General features: G+C 32.2%; 1 protein-coding gene across 3 annotated transcripts in view; it reads left to right on the plus strand.

The window, feature by feature from the left end:
- Positions 1–24260, plus strand: part of LOC136974308 (uncharacterized) — a 290946-nt gene that overhangs the window by 224425 nt on the left and 42261 nt on the right. For 2 of the 3 annotated variants that reach the window (XM_067269150.1, XM_067269149.1), the window contains exons 28-29: positions 3863–4074; positions 22826–22948. In XM_067269150.1, the coding sequence (XP_067125251.1) occupies positions 3863–4074; positions 22826–22948 (335 nt within the window). Of the gene's footprint in view, positions 1–3862; positions 4085–22825; positions 22949–24260 lie in introns of all 3 variants that reach the window. The other variant, XR_010880624.1, reaches the window with a different exon arrangement.

Below are 24260 nucleotides of genomic sequence, written 5' to 3' on the forward strand. Positions count from 1 at the left end.
TGGAAACACATTCTGGTAGTTATGTTACTATTCCATTTGCTTTGCTGTGTAATGATGGGAATTCTGTACGGGGCACATGAAAACTTAATGCGGGCCTGTTCTGGCTTAATGCAGTCTTACTGCTCACTTTTCTGGAGTATAAACTCAGCCTAACTATTTTCATATTTAATCTTATCAGTCCACTTAATAATCAATCTAATATCATATGCAATGTTATTGATACAAAATATGTGTTTGTTTGTGTGTTTTTTAATAACGCCTGTTTTCGTTCATTTTAACACTATTAGCTTTTTTTCAGTGTGGACTCTCTTTTCTCACTTTTTTTTATTGCCATGACTGCTTTAAGCCCTGCAATTGTATTTATTGTAAAACACACATATACTGACAGATAGATTTGGAAGATGCACACCAAAATATATATATATATATGGAGTACATGTACCCTCTTGTAATTCTTGAGCTTTACAATCCTTAACACAACCCTTCAATTTAAAAGTTCACATTTTGAAATTGCATCAGAATAAAACATTAACAGTCTAATATCCTGAATCTACCCAAGAGTTTTCTAAGACAAATGAATCTTTTTGCTTTTTGAACACAATGGTTTGATAAGACTATTTGCTATATTATTACTTGAAGGAACATAGCCTAGACTCAAAAGTTTTTAGCAACCAAGTCTTTAATGTTCTTATCTCATTGTGTTTTGATCTTTTGTTCTCATAGTTTTCAATCATGCTGATGGTGGCACTTTGATAATCCATGCTCATGACTGTTGTGATTTCTTTTCCAAAATTTTATTCAGATATTATTCCTTGAAGGTTAGTTCAGCAGCAGTTGCTGCTGCAGATACTAAAATATTCTGACTCTGTAGATAGTGCTTTTTGGACTATCAGGATATGAGATTATAATTACAAAAAATGGCATATCCACATTTGCTTTTCCTGTCATTCTGTCACCTGCCCAGTCTGCATCTGAGAATGCGATTAGCTTTTCATCTGAGCACACAGAATAGTTTAAAGTTAGACCTTTTGTTTGTTTTAGGTATCATAGAACTCTTTTTCCAGCCATCCAAAGAATCTTAGTAGGTTTATCAAGATATTGACTTAAGTAGGAAACAACAAATAAAATATCTGGACAGAGTTGTATGTGTAATATACAACAAACTTTTTAATAATAATCTATATGAAACTATCAAAATTTCTTCTGAAAGATCAGCTTGAAATCTATGTTCCATTGTGGTTAAAACACTTAAATTCCTTCATTTTGAACTTTACTAGCACTTTTTCAATAATATTTTCTTGTGATAATGACAATGAATTTCTATACCTAGTGACATCTATTCCTGAAAACTTCTTTGGCTATCCTATTAGTTTTGCACTAAATTCTGTCTTTAAATTGATTATTAGTTTGTCAGCTTCTCCAAATAGCAGAATATCATCTACAAAAAGAATTAAATGTATATTATCTCCAATATACTGTATAAGCAAAAATCATAATTTGAACAGCCAAATTAGGAAAACATTCATTCCAGCATCTAGGTGCTTCTCTCAGTCCATATAGTACTCGTTTTAATTTTAGAGCTTTATTATTTGTTGTTAAGCCTTCAGGAGGTTTGATGTACACATCAACTTTCGGGTTCCAGTTTTCATTAATTGTCTTCAACAGGAGTAATCTAATTGTTGATATTGTACTGTACAAGGATATGCTGAAATATATCTTGTTATAAAGAGAAGGGAATGTAACGAGGACCTTACAATGTACGGAGTAAATCGGACAAACCAATCTTCCTCAATTAGTTTTATTAATCGTACGGAATAAACAACTGATTGCCTGATTCCTACAGACGACAATATTCTTACCAATTATAAGAATGGCAACGGTTCTGCGATCGGACTAGTAATTACAAAAAAAAATTATAAACTAATACACGATTAAACTAGGTAGTTTTGTCTAAAGGTTCCGTGTTTATGTTCAAATCTTGTGTAGTTTCTTCCATTCTACACTCTAAAATAGCCTACGTTGACTGCACGGTATTTGTAGAATAGGTGATAGTTAAGAAGTTTTAGGAAAACCTAAAGAAAATTGTTGAACTGTAGTTTGCCGGATGGCCTGGCAGTGCCAATCGGCTAGATAGAGCCAAAAGGCTTGAGTAACCGCTGATAGGCTGGACGATGCCGAGATGTAGATGGCTACGCCGATCGGTTAAGGAGCCACGTGTAAAGAGACAAATGGCTTTGTTCTTTCGTTTCACCAGTTACCCTTGTTGCTCCATAGTTAGTGGTTCGTATTTCACAAAATTATGTATACAGCTATGGTAGAGTCCTCTGTCAACAGTTTACAGCCGATCACAATGATACGAGGCCCATGATTAACACAGTTATGGTCGAGTACCCCAGTTTGCGTAACAGCGGAAAAATAGTTTATAAGAATACAATACATAGCTTGATGTATAGATATTGAGTTGCTGATTCCAGTGATATAATGCATATAAGGGCCTACACAATAGGAGCGAAGACTGGACCACGTGGTTCCCGGAAGAGAACAATAGTCCTTGTTCTAATCTTCGTAGACAAAACGTTATTACTCTCCGTATGAGAGCTCTCAATTTATATAAAGTTTGATAATGGCACTTACGGTGTTCCCTGTTGACCCTTTGTACTGACGATAATCCTTAGTATAATGTTTGGAACCCACAATCGGCCCGAAAGTCTTCTATGATGTTCTTGTTTATATTTTCATAAAAAAAATGTCCGACACACACAAAATGCATATCATCTGAAAGTTCTCCTTCAGGCGAATTCAGTGGTGTATATAAATCTTATCGTAACCCGAAAACGCCTCCGATGGAACAATCGATGGCAGGAGCACAAATACACACAACCTTCGTGGTTCACGATCCCTATCAGCCCCCTATTCATGATATTTTTATATAATGTATTTGCTTGCATATAAGATGAGGTTTTTTTCATTTTTCACTGATTCAAAAACCTAGGTCATCCTGCACGCGTGAGCAAAGGATTTTTTTTGCATTTTTTTTCCAATAATCTTTGAACCATGTATTTGCATTTTTTACTGGATGCTCACCCTATGGTGTATAAAAACAAAAGTATTTTATCTGGGTTGTTTGAATTGTTCTTGTGTATTGTTAAGACTAAAGATGAATAGCAATAGGAAAAGCAAAGCTTTTGAATTTAATTCCAAATTGAAATTTTAGATCTGTTTCGTGACCCATGGTATCCTACTGTACCATTCTGACTTAAATGGCATATGACTAATTTGAAATAGTGGTTGATTATATAATGTACAGTACCACAATTTGCCAAAGAAATTTCAGAACCTTTGAGAAGATTTCTAAATAAAAGAATGTATTTGGAAACCAAATACATTCTTTTATTTAGAAATTTTATCAAAGAAGAATGAAAATGTTACTAAATAAAAGAATTCATTTAGTTTCCAGAATAAAGTAGCTATTTTAATAATAATGACATGGTATCTAGTTTTAATTTTATTGATGTAAAATTTTTAATATATTTATTAGTTTTAGATGTATTTTGAAAATTTATTTTCTAAACTATTGCATTCTACACAAAAAACTGAATATTTCCTTGAATGAAATCATTTTCTGCAGAATTTGAGATGAAATATTACTTTTGAAAATAATTTTTTAAAATTTATTTCTGTGTTTTGTTATGGAAAATAGGTTGCAAATTATAAATTTAGCATTATTTCTCGTAAGTTAAAGTAGACAGGAGATTTTTACATTTCATTTTTAAAAAGAAAATATTATTATCTGAAGAATCCTTGTACTTTAAGACAGGAAAGCAGTATTTATTTTATAAATTTGATTTTATTGACAATTTAGGTCTTCTTACAAGAAATACTCCACTTGATTATTGTGATAATAATCAGAGAAAAAAAATCTGTGATGCAATTGCTGCAGCAAGTATAGTATCAAATTGTGCAGGAGTGGATACTTCAAAAACTCTAATGTTAGGACTTCAAGATTTTAAGCAGTTTTTGGCAACCTATCAAGGCGAAGATTTATCAGAACAAGATATTGCTCATATTATTCAAGTAAATAATGGTTTGTCCATCTAATTTTAATTATTGTCTGTAATGTTAATTACTTTCATCAAAATCATAACAAATAACTGCTTTGTTGGAGCTCACTCTAAATATCACTTTTTTCCAAGCACTTTTGGGCAAGCAAGCCCATCGTCAGAAGACACATAACTTAGCTATCAAGCTGATTTACTTATCTAAATTTGTTTATATAATATCTGAATGTTGTACAGTCTAAGATTATTAACACACATTTTTAACTACCCTATCCCTACTAATAAAATTATTTGACACCTTCCATACTTCCACACATGCAACATTTCATACCCCCTGCAAGAATTGCATTTTCAGATCAGCAAATAATGATAAATATAACATGATATAAATATATAAATATAACATAAAATCATCCACTTTGGAAACATACAAAATTTTTTGTATGTTCCAATGTTGTAAAAAATATTCTTTATTAATAATACTTATGAGCCAATTCCAAGCTTTTAATAATGTTTCAATGACTTTGCCATTAAGTACTTTCCTTCTCAAACTCCTTTGGTATATCCATGTTTTCTTTTCAACCTTCAAACTTGTTTCTTTCCCTCTTATTTTTCCTAACATTCTCACACCTTCCTATTCTATCTTGTTTACTTTATCAAGGGCTTCTTGATTTTGTGCATGGTAGTAATTTTTCTTGTCCTAATATCTTTTATATACGACTCTATTCTAGTGGTGTGATGTATGAATGAAAATACCATTAGTTGGCGAGGGCAAATAGAGCGAATAAGGAATCATGCACAGCAGATGGTGAAAAAATGTATTTATTTACATGTAAAAGATACAGATTCTGATAAATTCCAACTTTAAAACAATATAACAAGCAGTCACTCAAAATCCGAAATGTTGGCAGGACAATTGCACAATGTTGCAAAGTATACAAATGATACAATTTTGGGTAATACAACTGGAGTTTCCTTATAATTAATGCTTAAAAACTAACTTATGTTAAGGGGAAAAAAAGAGTTCAGAGGGTATAGGTAAGAAATAGCAAGATGGCTGATAGAAAAGAATAGAATACCCAGTTATTTAGCTTCTGTTGGGGGCTTCCATGTGGAACTTTCTTATATTCACTTTGTGATTCCATCTTTCGTTTTTTTATATCCAAGATTCACTAAGCCTTCTCTCCAATATGTTCATAAACTTTTCTTACTCCAGTTTAGTTTCACACCTTTTCTCAGATACTTGACAGCACTAAGCACTATCTTCTTCTGAAAACCATCAAAAAGTCACTCCCCACACCACTCGGTCATTGTGTGTGCTACCATTGACACCATCCACTGTCACCTCTGTTTGGAGTAGTGTCAGTTCCGACAGGATTGTACTGCAACAGAATGGAACAGAGTCGTCTACAGTGACGAATCCAGATTCAGTTTGGGCACTGATGATGGACATCTTTGTGTCTGGAGGCCCTTTGGTGAATGCTTCAATCCTGCCTACACTTGGAGTGACACACTGTCCCCACAGCTGTGTGATGGTCTGGGATGCCATCACATATGATAATTGGTCACCTCTATCCAAGGGACCATGACAACTCAGTGATATGTTAGTGACATCTTGCAGCCACATATGTTGCCTTTCATGGCAGAGCTCCCAAGTGAAATTTTCCAACAGGACAATGCTCGACCACACACAGCAAGGGTGTCACAAGACTGCCTTCAGCACATTGCCACACTTTCTTGGCCTGCCTGGTTCCCTGATTCCCCAATTTGTCACCAATTGAATGTCTGGGATACCATGTTGGACAGCCTAGGAGTTTGGCTGAACTAGAAGACTACTTGCAGCAAGTGTAGTCTGAGATACTGCAGACACCATATGGCATTTGTATGCATCCATGCCTACCCATATCACATTGTGTATTCACACTAGAGATGGCCCAACAGGGTACTAGAACCTCCTTTCATTTGTAGTTTTTCATGAAATAGATGGTCTTTTTGCTTTCATCACCATTACACTCACACATGAAAAATTTTGTTCAATTCTGACAACTCCTTCTTGGTGTACTAATTTTTATGGCAATGAGTGTACAGCAAAGGGAAAGTATGGTAATTGATCAAAAAATAACCTTCAAGGTTTTTACAGTTTAGGACTTGGGACCTTAAAACATTAAAAAATGAAAAAAATTTGGGGATTTTTTCCTGTACGTATGGATGTTAGAGTGTGTGTGTATGTGTGTGGTGTTGGGGAGCATGATTTTGTTCATTCTCTTTGAAGCTTCTTGTGCCTTTTGTCAAAAATTTCTGAAATTTTGCAGGAAGGTTTGGTTATTAGGGAGAATGATGCTATTAAAGTTGGGAGATAGAGGAGGTCATGTGTCATTTCTTGAATAGGATTGGACTTACAGATAATTTTACTTACTATTAGCATTTACAATTTTTTATAAAATTCATCCCATCCTCAAAATTAAGCTTTTTGCTATTTTATAATAATTAAAAATATACAAAGTTTTTTAAATAAAGTATCATATCAGATGGTGCCAAACACAATTTTAAGTGTTGCCAGAAAAGTTAAGCAACATGTTGCTGGATTTTTTGATTGATGATAAAGGGGAAAGAAAGAGAGTAGCAAAGTGGGATATATGTTGTTCCATTAAGTAATGAGAGAGAAGTGAATAAAATCATATGGGAGTTACAAAAGATTACTACAAAGTAGGATGGAGGAGCATAGAAATGATATCAGGACAAGAAAAATTGTTACCTTGAACAAAATCAAGAAATCCTTAATAAAGAAAACAAAGTAAAATAGGAAGGTGTGAGAATGTTAGAATAAATAAGGGAAAAATTGGGTTTGAAGATTGAAAAAAGCATGGATATATGCAAAAGGAGTTTGAGAGTTTAATAGCAAATACTCTGAAATGTTATCAGATATTTCGAATTACTCATAAACTAGACAAATTAATAAAATACACCTGGGCTAGCTCAATCAATTGTAAAACTTGCATCTGGGGCAAAACTATTTTTTCCACCCATGATTGCTAATATCTATTAGCAGTCAAGGGTGGAAAAAATAGTTTTGCCTCAGTCCAGCATTAAAATCTAATCTATTAGCAAAACGATTGCTAATAAATTGCATTTCAGTGCTAGAACTTTTGTATGAACAACTTTAAAGTGCATTTACAGGTCTTTACTCTATTCAGCTACTATTTTTATTTACTTTTTTCCTCCTTTTGAAAATTTTTGACAGCTCATTTTGCTCCTTGAGGCAGTTGCGTTTTCATCTGTGGCTATATGCAATTTTATGATTCTTTGTCTTTTTGTTATTCTGCAAATGCTTCCTGTTCCTTGTTCCTTTCATTTTCTAGAACAGGGGTTGGCAACCTTTTTTGGTTGTGGGTCAAAATCAGCCAAAATGTGTGTATTAAGAAGATGTTTTGGGTCAGTGGTATTTTCATTTTAAAACAATCTTTCTTGGTGAATAATAAGATAAATTTTATTGAAAAAATAATTACAATATGCTTGAAACTTTAAACATAAAAATTAAAATTCTAATTCTAATTATTATAAAAACAAACTTAACTGAATGAACTTTATTTTTCTCTTTGATATCGATGGCTCCCCTGATGCTGAACTTGTGACGTCAATTTAGTCAAGTCTGGCTTATAGTTAGTCATCTTAATATGAATACAAGCATCTGAATTGGTAGTTAAACTGCTCTTGTTCTTACTTAAAATAAATTTCATGTGTGAAAATATTTGCTTGCATTTATAAGTTGAACTGAATGCAGACAAAATGGCAAAGCCAATTTTTTCAGAGATGAAAACTTCGTAGGAAGTGAAGCCCAACATGTTGATATCATGGAAAGATCATAATCTTCTAATTTTTCCAAATCAAAGTGGGTCACTTGGTGACCTGTGGATCATAGGCTGCTGAGGCCTGTTCTAGAACCTTCTAATCCTCTTCATTCTTTTTCTTGAAGGTGAGAACCACTTCCTAGAATTCTACTACATGTTGTGAGCAAGGCTACTTGAGGGCAAATGAGAGTCTAGCTCTCAGGTAAGCATTAGTTCAAAATTATGCCACTACGGCAAACAGCACCAATCGTGGCAACTGGATTTGTCTTTGTGTCAGTTTCATTAACAGTTGGAAAATGGAATGTGGTATATACAATTTGAAGTATAAACATAAGCAAAGTTTAAGCAGACATATTAAAGAGAAGCATGAGAAGGACTATAACAGGAATGATAAAGATATAAAATTATTTAGATGTAGTATGTGTTCAGGTGAATTTTAAAAAAAGAAGTATTGTTAATTTATATACTTGGAATTTAATGATATTAAAATTTAATTATTTGTGCTTATTTTTGGGTTTATTTATTATAAAAATTACATCTTGAGATATGGTTCTATCTTCCCTAATGGGATGGAAGAATGTTAAATATGTTATTATTTAATGTTGAAAACTACTGTATATAAGGAATTATACTGCAATTATGTAGTATGTTGTAATTTGTTTAGAAAATAAACATTTAGAAATTGCATTAATTCTATAAAACTACCAAAACTTTTGTTTATATACATTTTTAGATTTTATGTTAAGCTTTCCTCAAGGCTTAAAGTAGTACTGAAATAGTTAAAAGTGACCAGACATATTTATTTTAGAGATTGTGTTCTGATTTCAAATATGTACTGAATTTTAAAGTTGCACTGATTAAGAAAAAAAAGTGGAATAGTTCCCCTAGCAAACATTATGTTCCCTCCACCTATAGTTGGCTGTGAATGAGAGGAGGTTTTAGTCTTGAATCCTTTCTTTTCTTTAACTATCCTAAGTATGCTTTCCAAAATAATATTATCCAGACAATATGATGATTCTGTATGTCATGTGAGTAATGAATTTATAATTAATGCAGATGGTTATGTTTTTAGGATATATACTTATACATATTACAGAATGTTTAATTACTACTAATGATAGCACTTCTCTCAGTGGGAAAATATCAAATTTTAAGTCCCTTTGTGTTTTATTTTATTCATAATCTTACAGTATTAATTTTTTTAGAATAATTTATTTTTAATTAAGATGTCTATTTATAGATTTTTTTTTCTTTTTACTTTTAACTAATAATTTCGAACAAAGCATTTACAATTTATAATTATGAATAGAAAACACAAGTATTATACAAGTATGTCACAAATCATACTGTTTAAATTTGTCTATGACTATATTTTAAATCACACTCACTAAATTCAATTTTATTTAACAGATAACAAGTTCATCAATGTTGACAGTATGATAAACAAATGATAAGGCATGTAACTATGACCTGAAAGTGACTCAAATCCAGTTGCCTCAATTGGCACTGTTAGCTGTAGTGACATAATTTTGAACTAAAGTTTACTTGGGAGCTAGACTCTTGTAGTCCCTTCATTCTGTCCTGTCCACCATCTTGGTTACTTCTTGCCCCTATCATTTGCTCTTTTCATTAGAGTAAGTTTAGTATTTATGGTTAGTTTTAAGAAATATTCTTTTTGTAATTATTATTCCTGTTTATAGATTGATTACTTGGTATTGCATTCTGGTTGTCATGGTCATTATAGCTTTGTAATATTTCTGATGATGATTGGGCTCATTGTTACTGCTGGCCTACCCATCCTAGAGTAGGCATTTTTTATTAAATCTGTACACCATTATACAGTGCATAAATAAATTGTTTCTTTGTTGTGACTGTGGTACATTTATTTTATTTGGGTGTTTGCTTTAGTGGGCTAACAATAACCCCTTTCATATCTCACACACCTCACCTATCAAGTCAGTGTCACAAGTTAGTGTCCAGGCAGACACTATACAGTAGCTAGGATCTAACCTGGAAAAGCAGTGTGTTAAAAAACTGTTTGGCTATTTATATATAAATAATAATGAAGATTTATGCTTAATGTAATTAAGTATAATTTAAGTTAATCACATTTTTAAATTATATTTCATTATTGAAGTAAAGATATCTTTTTAAAACTTTTTAAATCATCTAAACAGTAAATAGGATAAAAAGTTAATATTTCATGATAAAATATTTATAGTAAATAACATCACTGTTCCAGAAAGAACAATGACACAAATGCCAAAATGAATAATTTTTTTAGTAAATGCAAATAAAGAAAATTTTTTATACTTGAGGGATTTATTTCTAAAACATTCTGAATCCAATATTAATTTATTATTGTATTTTAAATATGTTTCCCTAATTCTCATGGCATCGCTCAACATTATAAGCCTATCATTCAGCAAAGGCACTTTATGTAGGAAAGCTATTTCAATTTACTTAACATTAGTCTTTTTAAAAGTTATATTGTATGTTTACAGATTAGATTATGAAGTTGTAAGAGGTATGAATTTTAACAAATAATATCATAACAATGAACAGTTAAAAGTGATAATCATAATAATTGTAGAATTTAGAAATACAGTGTTTGATGATAAAAAATTATCATAATATTTTGAGGTCATTTTATTGAGTAAAAAGTTGTGTATACGTGCAGAAATTACTTTAATTGGGGAAAGCATAAGGATAAGTATGGTAAGTTTTCTTAGTTTGAAAATAATTCATGCAATGTAAAATATTAAAAGTTAATATGAAAAAATTGCAAAATATTAAAAAAGTCCACCATTGCATTAATCTGCACTTTTATTTTTAAAAATATTTTATATTAAAATGTTGTGTTTTGACTTAAAGTCCTCATTACATATTATGCATTTTTTTATAATAAAATAGCTTTTTTTCCAAGACTAGCAGGTTGCACAATTTAACACAAAGCCAAATACTTTAACTTAGATTAAAGTGTCTGCCTGCACACTAACTCATGACACTGGTCCTGAGTATATTTTTTATGATGTTGGGGATGTATGGAAAACCAAGGTGGGAATTTTATAGAAGGACAGAACAAGTGATTCATATTCAACATCTTGCTAATATTTACAGTTGTCATTTTTTGTTGATGTGAAAATGCAGATCTTGCAGAAACTACATGAAATGTTGCACATGTGAATGGAAGGTGTCAACATAACTTTTCTTGATAAGAGCTAGCGAATAGTTGGAAATGTGAGCACATAGATAAATGACACAATTTAAATTATTTATCAATAACAACTCCTATAAAATCGACTATATGTATTTTCTTCCAGTCAAAACCTAATAACCGGTGCAAACCAATTATATTTTCATGGCAAACGTTTTCAGACACTTCACTGTGACCTTCCTCAAGCCTTCCTGTCTTCTTAAACGATTTTCGAACAATCGAACTCTTATTTCCGTTACGCACGTGCCAACCGAACAAATCGTAAAATCGAACAAGTCTGATTCAAACCGTTGAAATAACTTTCGTAAAACTTCCAAATTAATAAAGCTTTAATCAAATAACTAATCCTATGCTAACTAAGACTGCACCACCATTCCTCTAAAAACAATCCTGCCATCATTTCTATGTTGATGCCTTACGTTTCCAAATTTATCAATTTCACCAAAGCGCTTCTCCATTACTTTGTTAACACTTCCCATTCATTCACTTATTCCGTCTCGTCTTTTTGCAGTAGGGCCTGCCAAGCCATCGATAACCTCATTTCATCCTTCGCATTTATTGGCCTTGACCACTGGAAGGCCTTACAAATTTCTATTTGTTCCAACCATCTAATTTGCTCAGTATGAATAGTGGTAGCCAACAGTTTCGCAGCGTTAAAGTCCGGGATGATTTCTGGATCGGATGCAAAAACCGTCAAGGAGGTGGTAGTTCTCCCATTCGCAATGTCCTTCTGGTGCTCTCTCACTCTAACTTCTATAGTCCTTTTGGTGGATCCGATGTATACCAACTCTCTATTGAATCGATTATCGGCTAGTGGGATAGCGTATACCCCCGGAAGTTTGCCCCCATTCGGTCTGTCCTTATCATTCCGTAGTAGTTGCAGCATAGACAGGCATCTCCTGTATGCTATGCCGAACCCTTGCCTTTTTGCAATCCTTCTATATAAAGGTTTCAAGAACGGGTTGTACGAAATTGGTACGATATTCTTCTCATTATTCCCATTATCAGATGGATTCGGACCACTGGCATTTACATAATTCTTTTCTAGTTGTGGTACCAATCTGCTGTAGCCATGCTCTTTTGCCACTTCATTCAAATATTCGATTTCCTTCTGTAATGCTTCCTGGGTGGTGCTACGTCCCAAATACGCCCAAACTATTTGCATTTGCAAAGGTGCACAAGCAAGGGAATCAAATAAGACTGGTGGTGGATAAAGCAGCGGCACCCACTTGTAAGATAGAGATGGCTATGCATAACCTTCTTACACCCCATTTAAAAGGATACTAGTATTCAGTAACAAGTGCGGCAGAATTGGTGGAGGAAATCAAGAATGCAGACCGTCCAGAACGCATCTCAGTATTGGATTTCCATGCACTTTACCCATCCATTGAATTACCACCGTGTTTTGTGCTCTTAGGGACTTTTTACTCCAGCAAGTGAATGATAGTGAGTTGCACGATCAAGTGTTAGAGCTAGCGCATTTAATCTGTTATGGATCGTTGTTTCAATTCAGAGGAACCACGTACGCACAAGGTAAGGGAGTACCCATGGGCAGCGCCGTATCGGGTGACATTTGTGAATTGGTTGTGAGAAAATTGGAAGAGACGGTAATTCCAAGGTTCAGCCAGAACATCTTGATGTATAGAAGATATGTGGATGACATCTTAATATTATGGAGGAAAGACACAGACGTCAGTTCATTCCTACAACAGATGAATGACAACAAGTACGGCCTTACTATAGAGTTGGAACAACACAGCAATAAAGCAGTGCACTTTCTGGACATAGACATTCAAGTAGCGAGTAACAGGTTGCACACAAAGGTATACAGGAAGACCGCAGGCAGTGTAAATTATATAACAGCGGATTCTTGCGACCCGTATGCGTATAAGAGAGCGGCATTCAGGTCCATGGTTAAAAAGGCGCACACCCATAGCACCACCCAGGAAGCATTACAGAAGGAAATCGAATATTTGAATAAAGTGGCAAAAGAGCATGGCTACAGCAGATTGGTACCACAACTAGAAAAGAATTATGTAAATGCCAGTGGTCCGAATCCACCTGATAATGGGAATAATGAGAAGAATATCGTACCAATTTCGTACAACCCGTTCTTGGCACCTTTATATAGAAGGATTGCGAAAAGGCAAGGGTTCGGCATAGCATACAGGAGATGCCTGTCTATGCTGCAACTACTACGGAATGATAAGGACAGACCGAATGGGGGCAAACTTCCGGGGGTATACGCTATCCCACTAGCCGATAATCGATTCAATAGAGAGTTGGTATACATCGGATCCACCAAAAGGACTATAGAAGTTAGAGTGAGAGAGCACCAGAAGGACATTGCGAATGGGAGAACTACCACCTCCTTGACGGTTTTTGCATCCGATCCAGAAATCATCCCGGACTTTAACGCTGCGAAACTGTTGGCTACCACTATTCATACTGAGCAAATTAGATGGTTGGAACAAATAGAAATTTGTAAGGCCTTCCAATGGTCAAGGCCAATAAACGCGAAGGATGAAATGAGGTTATCGATGGCTTGGCAGGCCCTACTGCAAAAAGACGAGACGGAATAAGTGAATGAATGGGAAGTGTTAACAAAGTAATGGAGAAGCGCTTTGGTGAAATTGATAAATTTGGAAACGTAAGGCATCAACATAGAAATGATGGCAGGATTGTTTTTAGAGGAATGGTGGTGCAGTCTTAGTTAGCATAGGATTAGTTATTTGATTAAAGCTTTATTAATTTGGAAGTTTTACGAAAGTTATTTCAACGGTTTGAATCAGACTTGTTCGATTTTACGATTTGTTCGGTTGGCACGTGCGTAACGGAAATAAGAGTTCGATTGTTCGAAAATCGTTTAAGAAGACAGGAAGGCTTGAGGAAGGTCACAGTGAAGTGTCTGAAAATGTTTGCCATGAAAATATAATTGGTTTGCACCGGTTATTAGGTTTTGACTGGAAGATTTACATGTAGTTCGGTGTTTTTGAGGAGTTGTTATTGTATTTTCTTTGTTTTGTGTCTTTTTTCTTTGTGTTGACTTGGCAGTATTGGCTGGTTACTAATCATGTTACAGTATATGCTTGGATCACGAGACATAATAAGAGGTGAATGCAAAAATGGAGTCCAGAGAAAGAGTTTTCCTGGAGACACAGATGGTTATGTAATTGGAGAAAAATTGTTTGGATTTTGTGTTGGAAGTAAGTAAGAAGAAAAAGAATCCACTGGAAGACATTGGACCAAATATCAAGATCAAAATGATAGGATTTTTTAAAATCATGTGGAGCAAGCTCAAGAGGCCAATGGAAATGTAGGTCATCAATGGACTTTTTCATGACTTGTAAAGACAAAAATTCATTTTTGTATTTTTGATTAGGTATTTAACTAAGTATTTTTTTGTACTCAGAAGATAGATAGATAGTAACTAGCCACCCTCTTCTGAACCTGTTCTCCATTTAACCACATAAACCTCCTTCCTTTGTTTCTTTTTCTTTTGTGTTGCATCTTATGGTGTTGCACATCAATTATATATTACATTGGTATTTTTGGTTGGAAACACTATTTACTTGCACATTTTGGAATTTTTAATTAAGAGAAACTGAATATAAAGTTGTCTTCACTTAGCATGTGTTCAGGAAAGTATTGTCAATTTAGTTTATTAATTTTCATAATAAAGGTTTTGATATATATTTGTGTGTACTATTTTTGTTTGTTAAATTATATTTGTTTATTTTATCAAACAATAAAATATTTGCATTTTATTCTATGTATAGTTATCAGTTTTGATGATACCACATACACAAAAGAAGTAATCTCACAGTGGTCTTAGACTGTACAACATCCAGATATTATGTAAACAAATTTAGGTGACTTAGCAAGCTAATTTACATGTTTATATTCTGACAGTGGGCTTGGTTATGTGAAAATGCTTGGAAAAACTGATAGTTAGACAGTCCAACAAAGCAGAGTTTTATATTTTAAAGAAATTTGAAGTTATTTTTTATTATAAAATTATAATAATATATTTTTTATAAAAAATCTCAAGAGTTATTTTCTTTTATTATTGTAAATTAGAAAAACTATTTTTTTAAATGAATTAAATTAATCTATTTAGTTTTAATTATCATAATTTTGTATGTATAATTCAATATCATCAATATTGAATTATACACCATACATTATACACACATCAATATATACACCATAGATAATTTCTAGAATAGAAATAAAATTGATTTATTCTGAAACTGTGTCTTTTTTTTAATTTTTTACTTCACAACTGGGTGCATAGGTAGACACTGGACATCTTTAATATCACTCTTTATTCAGGAATATTGTATACACTGATAGGCATTTTGGTCATATACCCCTCTTCCATTGGTTTTTTTTAAGACATTTAGTAAACAGGTGTTAACTAATACACATCCTTTTTTAAAATACATGTATTTACACTTAAAATTTCCCAACAGTGCCCCAAACAGTTAAAGATGTCCAATGTGTACCTATGCACCCAGTTGTGAAATAAAGAAGAAATAGAATCTTTGTACAAAGCTACAAAAAACCAAATAATCAGCAAAAATATTGGAAAGTGCTAAAGCTTTTGCCTGTGTTGAATGGTACAGGCTTCTTCAGGCTAACTAATCCTGCAGCTGTTGAAACAATGGAGATTGCTGAGCATGTGTGAAAAAGGGGGGTTACATAAGAAGGAGAGAGGGGGAGAAAAAAAATAGGTTTACAGTTTGAAGATTAGTTAGAATGTTCAACATGGGCAAAAACATTAGCACTTCCAAATTTTTTTTTTGCTGATTATTTGGTGTATTTGTAGCTTTGTATCAAGTTTACCCAAGTTTTTTAGAGTGGTTGTATTTTAATAAAATCTTTGCATAATCCTCACCTGTTGTACATGCCGTGTTCCTGGAATGGACATTGAAAACATGACGCTTATCAGTACGTAGTTTAGAACAATGGTCAGCAACCGGTGGTCCGCAGACCATCAATGGTCCACGAGAAAATTTGGGTGGTCCATGGAGAAATTTGGACATTGATCAACAGAAGATTATGCAAAGTATTACAAAAGAAATGCAAGATGCTTAGTTACTTTTTCACTTATTGGAGGTTTTTTTATTCGAATCTAAAACCAAATACAAAGCAACTGCTATCAATAAATAATGAACAATAACCAATATTGTGAGTGAGATTGTCATCCTTCATAGAAAAGCACTAAGAATCCATAAACTTGTTTCAAACAAGCAGCAATGAACTTTTAGGCTTGCATTAATTTGTTATAATTAAACACACGAGTTTCTTATTAATATAGTAAAATTAAACTTTTATGATCTTTATTATTCTACAGATTTTGTATTGTTTAAATAAATTCATGATAGTGGTCCGCGGGATTCAAAATTGTGAGTTTAGTGGTTTGTGAGGTGGGAAAGGTTGCCGACCGCTGGTTTAGAAGATGCCATTTCAAACATTAAACATTTTTTTTTTTTTTTTACTTTAATTAACAATTCATTGTAGATATAATTATAAAATAAGTAAAATGGAAACTCCTAAACTCCACAAGTGTCAAAAATACAAAATGGCTGCCAAACAGTAAATATTTTAATGATATTGTTTTGTTTCTGTAATAATTATAATAATGCTATAATATACTTGGAAATATAAATAGGTGATAATTTTAATATTTACAATATCCAGTTATCAATATGATGTGACTTAGAAGACAACATAAACATAAGTTTTTGCAGAATGTTCTGTAAACAGTAATTGAACAAAAAAAAAATATCAGCTAAGATGGCCTGACCATTAAAATTTATCAGATTTTTACTATGTAAGGAAATATTTATAGTGGAACCTTCTAAGTTGACCATCTCTATCTATATCATTTCCATCTCTCCAAAATGGCCATTCTTACACAGTCCAGAATATGTCTTATAAAAATATGCAGAGTTGAACACACGAAATGTTGATCACTTCTATTACTTGTATTTTGATCAGTTTTGGCCTATTCATACCATAGAAAATAATCTCTATATATTGACCAATTATAGGATATCCAAAAATTATTCACTTCATTAGATATGTTCATAAAAATTATGCCAGTAGAGATGAAAAAACCCGACTGCAGCAGCAGGTAATAAAGCAAATGAGAAAATTTTATTTTCCCTCAGTAAATCTTAACATGTGCACTGTTTGTTGCATAATGTCTAGTCTGTATTCAAACTCTCTCCAAGTGCTTCTGATCATGTCAACTGGAATTGTCCTGATTGCCTGTGTGATGCATTTCTTAAATTCTGCCATGCTCTATAGCTTTTTTTGCATATACTCTATCCCCGAAGGAAAAAATCAATATGTGCCAGATTGGTTGAGTGAGGAGGCCAAGTGATGGAACCTCCTTGGCCTATCCATTGATCTGGAAAAGATGTATCAAAGTAATGCTGGACTTCTTTTGTTCAGTGTGGAGGCACCATTGTGTTGGAAAATCAAATTTGCTTGTTGGTCTTCCAGTTGTGGAACAGTAAACGGTTGAAGTATATTGAGGTAATTGCTGCTTGTCATTGTGTTTTTGGTGAAGAAAAATGGGCCAATCATTGCCAATCAACTATTCACTTTAGGGTTATTGCACTGGTGTTCCAGAAATACATGCAGATTTTCAGAACCCCATATGCGTAGTTATGTCTGTTGACTTTTTCCAGTATGTGAAAAGTGGCTTCTTCATTCCTAAATATACTGTCCACAAAATCTGTCAGACCAGTTCTCTTGAGCAAAAGGATGGCATTTCTCCAACATTGGAGATCTCCTTTTGGTAAAGAAGAAAGACAGCTCTAAAATGGTAGAAAGAAATGAAGAACAAAAAGTATAGGGAAAAGAAATGAAAAAAAGAGAAAAAACAAACTATGGCATAATGCCATAGAGTTTTTCTCTGCAACACTGGTACTGCATCAAGTAGACTCAGGTAGGCCAAAAATGGCAAATGAAAATGTCAACCAAGTTCCCTTAGTTCCAGCAAAGTCCTTGAAAATTCATTTGTCATGCAAGTTTGGAACTGAATCTTCCAAGATCTATGGTCCACGATATCATGCATACAAATTGCAGATTGTTACATGATCTATGGTTGAGGATGCATGCATACAAATTGCAGATTGTTCAGCATGTGACACCTCATGACCAGCTGAAAAGAAAAGATTTTATCATCACCATGCTGTCCAAAGTGGATGACCACCACTTTAGTGACAACATTGGTATTCTCTGATGAGTCTTGAGAAGGCACTTTTGACTAACCTCTGGATGGGAAAGTAGATGGTTTTACAAGTTGTGTTGGTAAGGTGAGGATTGTTTGATGAGGAATCTTTCTTATAGGAGAAGCTGAGAAGATTAAACATAGAGTAAGACATTTTGAATTTTGGAAGTTCTTTTGTGAGAAGATGACATCCCTATTTCAGTCAAGATTAAATAAATTGTTCTGTAACACTGGTATCTATTGTTGTGACAGATTTCATCAAACAAAGGATTGAAGTACCCCTTTGTTCTTGTTCAACTATTCTTCTATCCCTAACTTTTGCCCTCTGTTAGTAAAATCCTTTCATATATTAACATTTGGATTATTATTAATTAATTTTAATTATTTAGTTTTCTTTTTTATCCTTAAGGTATGATTAAACCTTTTGTGTTGTTTGTATGCATCTTTATATTTTTGTTTAATATTTTTGTGTCGGGCATGCTTCTTGACTGTCATCATGGATTGTGTTTGTTGTAGTTTGTAAGAATTTCGGTGTGAAGTAGAAAAAAAATTATAAATATTTTATTTGTTGTCACAACTCACTAAATAAAATCAATTACATTTTACACTGTGGTTTAGAATTATTGTAACCTTCACTTTATTGATTATTTTGTTGGCAATTCTTTTTGAATTCACATCTAAAGTGTTGCAGAACAGTCACTGGACTCTACTTTCTAAAGGCAAAGTACATACATTGCTTTCTCTGCAGATGTCATCATTTTCTGGCAATGAATGCTGGAAAACATTGAGAATGTCAGTGTTTCCAACATAAAGAAAATATTATTTGAATTGCTTATTAGATAGATAGAATAGGGAGTGATATTGATCATTGTATCTGAGAAATCAAAATAATCCTTCTTTCAGTACTTCTATTGTCATAGCTATCTTCAAGAATTTAAAGTAAAGTAATTTAAAGTAATTTAATATGTTTGCAACCTCCAAAATCATATTAATAATGCTGTGTAAGACATATATTAAAAATTATCTTTGAATTACGTAGAAATTTTCACAAATAGAAAAAGTTTATTAAAGTTTGCTGGAAACTGCATATAACAACAACAATAAAAATGCTTTGAACTGAGTTGAAAATTTTAAAAAATGAACTTAAAAGGTAATTTTCGTGATTTAAATAAAACGTAATACAAAATATTATTGTAAATTTTTATAATATGATTTTAAAAAGCAAAGATGATCAATACTCCCATCACTCAATCTGATTCTTATTTTAGTAATGAAAAGTCCTGCTAACGACAATGTTCTTTCCACTTCAATTGATATGAGTGGAATCGTGTTTAATACATTTGAGAGAAAACAGATGTTACGTGTTTTTTCTCCTGTAGCCTGGAAGATTTCTAGTTCATTTTCGAGATTGTAGTACTTCTTTTGCTCTCTAGTATTCTTGATTCTTGTCTGCCTTGACCGCTTTAATAGAAACATCATAGCCCAATAGTTCAGCAATTCGTTTGGCTTTAATAATTAGGTTTATGAAGAAAAACTTCATACTTGTTTGTATCCTTGCCCAATTTGCACAACTTGGTGTTACAGCTATGCAGTTATTGAAGCTACTGGGTATGGTTAAAAATTAAGACAGCATAAGCACAATTATTCCAGATATTACAGATTCTGATAAGTAAAAAATTTTCAGAGTCCTTCCACAGATAAGCTACATATTGATTGTTGACCATTAGTGACATGCTATAACGAGTAAAAATTTCGAAAACTAATAAGTAGGTTTAAAATTAATAAATACAAATGTATTCTGACAGTTTATGAGTTAATTATATTTTCTATTGGCAAAATTTCTTCAACCTTAACACAAAATAAGATAAAAGTGAATTTTTAAGAAATTTGTGGAATTTCCTGGGATAAGAAAAATTAAAAATACAACCAGGATTCCGTTTGAGAAACCCTAGTATAAATCATTCATTTTTGTAAATGATAAATGTTATGTCAAACAACATGGCAATATTACCTTTAATCCTTAGTTACAGTTTCATTTTGATGCTATGGTTATTTCTTTTAAGTTTATGGGGAGAAAAATTAAGAAAAACAAAAAGAAATGAAAGCAGTTTTTTTGGAAAAGAAGGAAAAAAAATATTAGATAAATTAAAAGGAATTAAAAGAAGTGATGTTGTCAAGAGGTATGGAGTTAGCTCTAATACTTTCTACATTTCTTAAAGGCAAACAAAAATTCTAAAAAGTACAGATTCAGATGCCCTAGAACCAAAGAAGAAAATAATTTATATTGGAGACAATGAAGCGGACAAAGTAGTATATAAGTGGTTTGTTGATGCAATATTTAAGAATATACCAGTTAGTGGTCCCATGCTTTGTTAATGTGTATCATCCTTTGCATTATCATTTGGCATTAATGATTTCAAAAGAAGCATGGGCTAGTTGCCTAGATTCAGAGAGTGGTACAATATCAGTTATAAAATAATTTTTGATGAAGCAAATGGTACACCATATGATATAGCAGCATCAAGGAGAGAAGAACAGTTGAGAAACATCATCCAAGAATACTCTTCAGAAGATATATCCACTGCCAATGAGACAACCTTGTTTATAAACTGATACATTTTTCAAACTATCAATCAGTGTTTGGTTAAGAGGACTCATGTTATTTCTATAGGATCTGCTTTGTAAGTGGGGAGATCACAAATTTGCTCATGAGGGTCTTCTTCAAAATGAAATTTTATTCTGAAGAAGACCCTCATGAGCAAGTCTCCAGTTAACAAAAGAAGTAAGTGAAGTTGCAATCTCCCCACACACAAAGCATTCACATTGCCAGTTACAGCACCCAGACCTCCAAGTGACTCTCTGCTTCCAGACATATTTGATTCTTGATATAATCATCCATTATGTCACTCACTCAGCTATCACTGGAAGAAAGCAAGAAAAACAGAGTTGTGGGTTTAAATCCCACTCCGGACCAATTCTTTTCTTCCAGACTATTCTAAATGATTTAATAAATATTAAATTATTATAATTATTAATATTGATAAGAGATGGTGTCTAATGTCTACTGCTAATACTTAATTATTAATAGTAGCAAAAAAATAGCCTGATTAATTATGACAATTGTTTGGTTTATTATTAATACATTGGTCATAGTAATGTTCATATGTATAAGTAAATAATTTTTATTCCTTTACTGATTTTTGTGATATTTTTTGTGTAGTTTTAGTTAAACGTTATGAACAAACACATTGTGATATTTATTTCTATCGCAAAATTAAACTTGTTTTAATTGGTTATCATGCGTACATGTTTTCCTTTCACATTGCACATCTTACAAAGTAATTGACCAATTTTGGTTACAAAGAAATTTACAAAGTAGATGATATTAAAATTGTATGAGAAAATAATTTATGAAAAACAAAAAGATATTAAACTTAAAGTAATGTTTCCTTTTCTCCTTAGAGTAACACAATGCATCACAAAACACAATTTTGTTTAATTTCTCTCTGTTTACAAATTATAGGTACATGCATAACCAAATATTTTGAAGCATGGTATTTATCAACAAATGTTGCAAAATAAATAAGTTCATTCATGTCAGCATGAAAACTTAAAAAGCAAGTTATCACTTGTAAATATATATTATTAAAAATGTATCCATTAGGTGTGTATATGTATATCATTATATTGACTTTAATATTATATGTAATAACAGAGTCTTTGGTGAAACACTGTTATTATCATGATATTTGGACAATATATAATTATTTGATATATATAAAAATTACAAAAAAATACATTGAAAACATGATTCAATATATGATAAAAAAATATATATATAAAGTTATAAAGTAAACATCTTTCTTATATATAAAAAACTAAATAAAATGATGAACGAACAATTGAATAGACAACAAAGAAACAGAAGTTACCATACCTGCAACACAAACAGCTAACACTGCTATGTGATTGTGAAAAGCAAAAGTGAATTTCAAAAATTCAAACTAACTGTTTTATAGGTCAACTGATCGCCACCTGGCCGAAAATATGTAGAACAAAGGCTGGAAAATAAGAAGTTGAAATGTACTGATAATCTATCATTTATTTATTTTCATTAAAAATCCAATTTAAAGTATGTAACAGTATATCATTATACTGAGAATTTTAGTGACCTTAGGAGGGTTAAGACCTCGGGGATCCCTTTGGGGGCCCTTTTGTATTCTGGGGCCCTACACAGTCGCTTAGTCCACTTATTGCTTAATCTACCACTCTGCATATGACAATTGTTCCATATAAATTTGTGAGAAGTGTTGAGATCCTATAACTTTTATTATATTTCTTAATATAATTTTCTCTATATTTAAAATTATGAATCAACAATTTTATACAAAATTAAGCTTTTATTGCATGATTTTAAATTTTCTGTTTAATAATTTTAAAAATTTATTGTTAGAAACACGAACCAGATCCAGTTATGCGAAGTCGTTTGTACTTATCATTTGAAGGATTTGCTCGTTATTTGATGGATAAAGACAGTTTTGCTTTTGTTCCAGAAATAATGCTTCCTAATGAAAATGTAAGTAATTAAGTAATTTACAGAATTTGTATTTTTAATTTTTTTAGTTAAATTTTATCTTTATTAGTGTGATTTTCTATTTCTTTTAAAAATAATATGGAAAATTAATGCTTCATACCTGAGTATATTAAGTGCACCTACATATGATTTTGTTAAAATTTCAGCAATTTTGAAAGCCTGTATGAGTTGATTCAAGATTTTACACATTTAAATATACTGAAATAACTGAAATAATTTTATAAAATACAAAAAGTATATTTTATGTGATTTTTGGAATAAAGTTTATAAATAAGAAACTTAATATAGTAAAATGTTTTAGCTTTTACTGTATTTACTCTATAATATCTTGACTGTATCATATATGTTACTGGCAAAACCCGATTTTACGCCAAACTAGTTTGGCGTAAGTGTGTCAGGCCAAACTAGTTTAGAATTATTATTCAAGTATATTAATTGTTAAATATATTAATGCTTCAAATAAAATTAAAAGGCAATCAATTAGATGAACAATATTAATTCAAACATAGTCTACTTAATTATAAAAAACGGGGTTAATGTTACTCTATGTATTGAAGGTGGCGGCTCATCTCTGAATCCAGCAATCAGAAGACAGGGAACAGTGGGGACGCATGTTCTAACTTAACCTAACCTATTCTTCTCAATGTCAGATGTGGTAGCTGTATATACATAATGTGAATGTATGTCTCTTTAATCCAAATAAATAAATCTGGTAGACTTCCTCACAGCTATTGCTGTGAGGAAGTCTACCAGATTTATTTATTCGGATTAAAGAGACATATATTCACACTAACCTATTCTAATAAATTACTATAATTATTAAGTAGACTATGTTTGAATAAATATTGTTAATCTAATTGATTGCCTTTTAATTTTATTTTAACCATTAATATACTTGAATAATAATTCTAAACCAGTTTGGCCTGACACGCTTACACCAAACTAGTTTGGAGTAAATTCGGGTTTTGCCAGTAACATATATATAATTAAATAAACTATCAACAAGTTGCTCAACTTTTCTGCTACATTTAAAATTTTGGGGCACTATCTGTTATCATATTTTATTTAAAAACATTTTATATTTTTGATTATTATAAAATGGCAAAAAGCTTAATTTTGAGAGTAGAGATGGGTTTTATAGAAAATTGTAAATGCTGATAATAAGTAAAATTGTCATTAAGTCCAACCTTACTGGAGATACATATGATTCCCATTATCTCCCCACACTAGTGTTCAAAATTGCTGACCTGGATGGCAGGTCAGGTTCATTCGAACAGAAGTCCCTGATGCATAC

The sequence above is a fragment of the Centruroides vittatus genome, unplaced genomic scaffold (assembly GCF_030686945.1).
Source record: "Centruroides vittatus isolate TY-2023 unplaced genomic scaffold, ASM3068694v2 contig_347, whole genome shotgun sequence".
Lineage (NCBI taxonomy): Eukaryota > Metazoa > Arthropoda > Arachnida > Scorpiones > Buthidae > Centruroides > Centruroides vittatus.